This window comes from Chlamydomonas reinhardtii, chromosome 9 (assembly GCF_000002595.2).
Source record: "Chlamydomonas reinhardtii strain CC-503 cw92 mt+ chromosome 9, whole genome shotgun sequence".
Lineage (NCBI taxonomy): Eukaryota > Viridiplantae > Chlorophyta > Chlorophyceae > Chlamydomonadales > Chlamydomonadaceae > Chlamydomonas > Chlamydomonas reinhardtii.
The window spans coordinates 5,434,218-5,439,877 of NC_057012.1; the positions used below are offsets into that span (position 1 = coordinate 5,434,218).

At 63.2% G+C, this 5,660-nt stretch overlaps 1 protein-coding gene across 1 annotated transcript; it reads right to left on the reverse strand.

Annotated features, from left to right (window-relative positions):
• Positions 1 to 1,124: 1,124 nt before the first annotated feature.
• CHLRE_09g400071v5 (uncharacterized protein) lies at positions 1,125 to 2,880 on the reverse strand. Its single transcript, XM_043065970.1, has 2 exons — positions 2,764 to 2,880; positions 1,125 to 2,678 (listed from the first exon to the last, which is right to left on the reverse strand). The coding sequence occupies exons 1-2, from the start codon at positions 2,793 to 2,795 to the stop codon at positions 1,148 to 1,150; spliced, it is 1,563 nt and encodes a 520-aa protein (XP_042921367.1). The 5' UTR covers positions 2,796 to 2,880; the 3' UTR covers positions 1,125 to 1,147.
• Between the last annotated feature and the right edge of the window lie 2,780 nt (positions 2,881 to 5,660).

A 5,660-nucleotide genomic window follows, 5' to 3' on the forward strand; every position in this document is an offset into this window, starting at 1 on the left:
GCCACCTGGCCCGCGGGCGTGGGCCAGCCTGACGCACATCTTCCTGGAGTGTCCGGCTTATGCGCAGGCGAGGACGTGGCTGCAGCAGCTGTGGGCCTGCGTTGCGCCCCAGGCAGCGGCGCCGCCAGTGACGGACGCGGGCTTCATGCTGGGGGACCGCATGGGTATGTGGGCCTCAGGCCCGCGGGGGGCGGGAGCGCTGCTATGGAGCACTTTGCAGGCCACCTTCTTGTACGCCGTCTGGTGTGCGTACTGGTCCCGCGAGCCTGCTAAGCAGACGTCGGAGCATGTGGTTCGGGAGGTGGTCAGCGAGCTGCGCAGGGTGATGCGGCTGCGTTTCACTGCCGCCACGCTAACCCCTGAAACCCTGTCGGCTCTGCCCACTCAGCTGCTCACCGCACAGCTCAAGGCGGCTAAGCTGGAGCACTTTGTTGCCATCTGGACGGCGGGTGGCGCGCTTTGTGAAGTGGAGGAGGTTCAGGGTGGGTCACCGAAGTTGAACTTGCGGCTGACACTTGCATCACCTGTGCAGGCCCCCTAGGCGGCGGTTCTTTCCAGGCGCTGGCGTGGCGTATTATCGTCATCAGCTTATCTGGCGCCCATGTTTTTTAGCTCTGGCTGGCGTCGCAGCACCTGGGCGGCTGTGGGACTTCCTGCACAGCGCGTCTTGCAGCGGACTGGAGCCCGCTTAGTCAGCGCCACATCTGGCCCGTTTAGTTTTCTGCTTGTGTCTCCTCTGCCGGTTCTCCTGGGGTGTTGCTTAAGCAACCGACTTGTGGGGGTGGGGTGGGTTTGGGCGGGGCGAGTGCGTAGCGCTGGTGTTTCTTTTTCTGGCGCGCGGTGGTGGTGGTTCTTGCGGTTAGGCTGTGGTGTAGGTTGGTGCTTGGGTTAGGTCTGGCGGTGTTTTTGTGCAACCCCTCCCGGGGGGCGGGGGGGCCAGCCTCCTGCTCTGTCTGCCGGGTCGGGGTGGGATGGGGTGGGATGGTTGGGGGTGGTTGGTGGCGGTTTTCGAGGTGTTTGTTTTCTGTTTTTCTTCTCTTCTCTCCTCTTCTTGCCCTGTCAGGGTTCTGGTCCCGGGGACCAGGCTGCTTTCAGGCAGCAGGGGGGCAGCGCGTCTGCCCCTGTTCAACCTTGTAAGGATGATTCCTCAAAAAAAAAAATACGCCTTTTCTATGTCCAAGAAGTACAGCGCACCACCCTGCCGTGGCGTGCCGTCCGCGCCCACGTCCAGACGCATCCATTCGATCAGGCCTTGGAGGTACAGCGCGTTGTCTCCAATCCAGCGGCCGATGATGAACGCGGTCTGCAGCTCATCCACAACTGCATCCAGGGCGGGCTGCAGGCGGGCGCTGACGGCCTTGGACACCATCTTGAAGTCGCAGTTGAGCAGCGTGATGGGCCGGTAGGACGCCAGCTCGGCGCGGTCCAGGCTTTTGCCCTTGTAGATGAGGGTGATGATGCCCTCCCGCCAGGAGGCGGGCAGCGCCGCCGCCATTTCACCGCCATCGTGGGCGTCTGCAGCGGCAGCAAAGGCAGCGGCAGCAGCAGCACACAAGCGCGGGCCCAGCAGTGCCCAGAAAACCTTGTACACCTCGTACGGGACCCCGTCCGACCCAGGCGCTTTACCATTGGCGGAGCCAGCCAGCGCTGCCATCAGCTCGGCATCACTGAGGGCGCCGTCACCGGACCCCTCTGCGGCGGCCTGCAGATCTGCCGGAACCTTGCGGTCAATGGCCGCCAGAAGCTGCTGCTGCGACGCCGTACAGACCGGCTGCACGCGGAACAGGCCGGTGGGGCTGGTGCTGCTGTACATGGCTGCAGCGGCTGCGGAGACAGTGTTGCGCGTGCCCGGCCCCGTGAGCGCCACAGGCGCCGGTTGCCCCGGCACCTTCAAGTGCGTGATGGGCTCCTGCGCGCCGGCTGCTGGCTCGTCAGCCTGCCGATGGAACCAGCGAGTGCCCCGCTCCCCATGCTCCTCCATCAGTGCAGCGCGGGCATTGTGGCTGGCCGCTGCGGCAGCTGCCCGCTCCTCCCGCACCGCCAAGTTGGCCATGGCCGCAGCCTGACGCTGCGCGGCGCTGGCACCCGGCCGGTCGGCCAGGGCAGCGGCCGTGTCTGCGGCCAGCACCACGCCATGCAGCCCGTCCCGGGTCTGGCGTGCATGCCGACGGTGGATGCTGGTGGCAGCCTCCCGCAAGAAGAACTTGTCCGCCTCCCATTGCGTGCAAGCGCCGTCACCTGCACTGGTCACAGGATTTGCGGCAACGTGCGCCTCCAAGCGCTGCTCGAGCTCCAGACGCAGCGAGGGGTGAAACAGCAGGTATGTGGGGAAGCGCCACTGCTCCCGGTGCGCATGTGGCAGGTCGGGCAAGGACAGGGTGAGCAGCACACCGTTGTGGTCCCCAGGCGCCCCATACGTGCGTGCGACATCCAGCACCCACGGCGCCGCGGTGGAACTGACATACCACCGATCCAGGCGTGCGGGAGTGGCTGGCTTGGGCGTGGCCGGATGCGTGTAGCCCTTGGCGCCGCCACGCTTGCTCGCCCAAGGGTCCACCAGACTGAACTGGGCGAGGAGGCTGGCAAGTTGCGGGGCACCTGCAGCATGTGACAGGCTAGGGGCCGCCTCCTGACTGGCATCGGTGACACAGTTCCAGTCCCCACCGACAACAAGCACCCTGTCCGTGGCCAGGTGGGGATGCAGCCCGGCAAAGAAAGCAGGCTTGTCCGCCACGGCCGTGGGCGCATACACACACACAAAGCGCAGGTGCAGGTTTTTTTTTTTGAGGAATCATCCTTACAAGGTTGAACAGGGGCAGACGCGCTGCCCCCCTGCTGCCTGAAAGCAGCCTGGTCCCAGGACCAGAACCCTGACAGGGCAAGAAGAGGAGAGAAGAGAAGAAAAACAGAAAACAAACACCTCGAAAACCGCCACCAACCACCCCCATCCATCCCACCCCACCCCACCCCGACCCGGCAGACAGAGCAGGAGGCTGGCCCCCCCGCCCCCCGGGAGGGGTTGCACAAAAACACCGCCAGACCTAACCCAAGCACCAACCTACACCACAGCCTAACCGCAAGAACCACCACCACCGCGCGCCAGAAAAAGAAACACCAGCGCTACGCACTCGCCCCGCCCAAACCCACCCCACCCCCACAAGTCGGTTGCTTAAGCAACACCCCAGGAGAACCGGCAGAGGAGACACAAGCAGAAAACTAAACGGGCCAGATGTGGCGCTGACTAAGCGGGCTCCAGTCCGCTGCAAGACGCGCTGTGCAGGAAGTCCCACAGCCGCCCAGGTGCTGCGACGCCAGCCAGAGCTAAAAAACATGGGCGCCAGATAAGCTGATGACGATAATACGCCACGCCAGCGCCTGGAAAGAACCGCCGGGTGACCCAGGTGACAGGTGACCCAGCCACGTCCCAATCCCAACATACCACACGGCCTGCCGCATCCGTTGACGGCGGCTGCAGTACGCAGCCTGGAAGGGACAGCCGACTCCGCGCCAGGACAGCCGTCCCACAGGAGCGGGGCGACGCTGCCGGGCTGGCAGCAAGGCAGTGGCGCCACGGAAGGCACGCCCCCTGCGCGGCACGGAGGCAAGACTCCAGCGCGGTTGTGTCAGTAGCGTGGGTCTCCTGCACCATCACCACATCCGCCCCAACTTGCTGCAGGTGCGAGACCAGCGCCCACGCCTTGAACGGCGAGCCCAGGCCGTTGACATTCACTGTCAGCAGCCGATCGAAGGTTCGCTGCGCCCACTGGTGGCCGCATTATGACACATACCCATGCGGTCCCCCAGCATAAAGCCCGCGTCCGTCACTGGCGGCGCCGCTGCCTGGGGCGCAACGCAGGCCCACAGCTGCTGCAGCCACATCCTCGCCTGCACATAAGCTGGACACTCCAGGAAGATGTGCGTTAGGCTGGCCCACGCCCGCGGGCCAGGTGGCCCGCAGGCGGGGTGAGGACAGTGCGCCCCCAACCCCCCGCACCCCGTGGTCACCCGAGGACGAATTCCCTTTTTTTTTGAGGAATCATAATAATAATAATATCTACGCAGGGCACAGGTGCCCGCGTGTCTTAAGGAGGAGTGAGACAAGCTCACCCCACCATTGGAAAACTTGATTTCCCTACCCCGGCTCCCCTGCGCGGGGGCCGCCATTGGCGGTCCCCTGGGTGCGGCCTCCCGGGCGGCATCGGGTGTTGGCAATGCCCATCTCTCGCTCTAGCCGGTAGTACAGGTTTGCGGTGCCCCGGAGTGTGGTGACGCTATGCATGTGGAGACGTGTGCAGCAGGCCTTGGCTGCCTGCGGTTTGGCTCCTAGGTCTTTGAGGAGAGTTTCAAGGGTACGGGGGACAGTGCCACCGTGGCCCAGTGTAATAACGTGTTGAGTATCGTAGTGCACAGTCCACCCTGCAGCTCGCATGGCAGTGGCAAGGGTGGCGTGCTGTGCTTGTTTTTGAATGAGCTTCTCGCTGTGGTGCAGGTCAGAGGTGTATCCAACTTCAAGGATGTACACTGGGTAGGCCCCTTTGTTGGCTGGTGGGGATGTCATGAAGCGTTCTGCTTCGGACCTGGGAAGGTTCGGGATAAACAGAATGTCAGGCCGCATCCTGTTGAGGTCTGCGGCGGGCACTTGTGGGCAGAGCCATGACGGCGGCCGCATGCCCGCACAGTACTCAGGCAGTTCAGCTCGGGAGGTGGCATCCATTATCATGTAGCCACCACCATTGTGACCATGGTGTAGGCATTCGGCAATCGTCCGCACTGCAGTGTTGTGTTTGGCTATCCTAGCGCCAACGAGTTGGGGGTGCGCGCAGTGGCCGGCAAGGTGACCTGCGGTGCCACGCTCTGGGTCAGATCCGCGGCTGCGCTGGGTGTGGGCACAGAGACCACATTTGTCGCTGTCTCGTAGTTTAAACAAAGCCAGCCGGGCCGGGCAGATGAGGCCTCCCTGACGAGCATTCTGTATGAACCGGCGTAGGCCGTGGCTGGCGTCCGAGTTCGTCATGTACGCGTTACTGGCGCGTGGGTCAAGGCTGGGTGCTGCCTCGGCCCATTTCTCAGTGTACAGGGTTTTGTTGGCGTATCCACCACGGCAGCTGGGGGCCATTGCCCTGGTGAGGCCCCGGTTTAGGTCCGACACGTAGTGTGTGGCTGTGCTATCGTCGTCCCTGGTGACCGTGAAGGTCGGCCACCAGTGCCGGGCGTGCGGGTCGTTGTCGGCCGGTTCGGATACATCGGCGGGTTTTTCCTGGGTGGCAACGGCAGCCGCCCCTTTATCGGCTTCCTCGTTGCCGTGTAGCCCGGTGTGCGAGATCACTTTAATTAGAGCGGTGGGTGCGCCCCGGGCGTGGCGTGCATGGAGCAATGCCACGATTGAATCCAGGAGGTCCCGATGTTTACTCAGATGCAGTCGCCGGGGCTCGTTAATAGCTCGTTTGATTAGGTACAAGCTTGCAACAGAATCTGATGCAATAGTGAGCTTCTTAGTTGCAAATTCTTTACCTTCGCCACCAAATTCTGCGAGGGCAGCACGAATTGCTGCCAGTTCAGCTCTCGTAATAGTGTTTGTGCACCCAGCGCCATTTGGATTCACGTAGACAACGCGAGAATCGCTGAACCAGGCGCAGGCACCGGCAACCTGGACTTCTTTG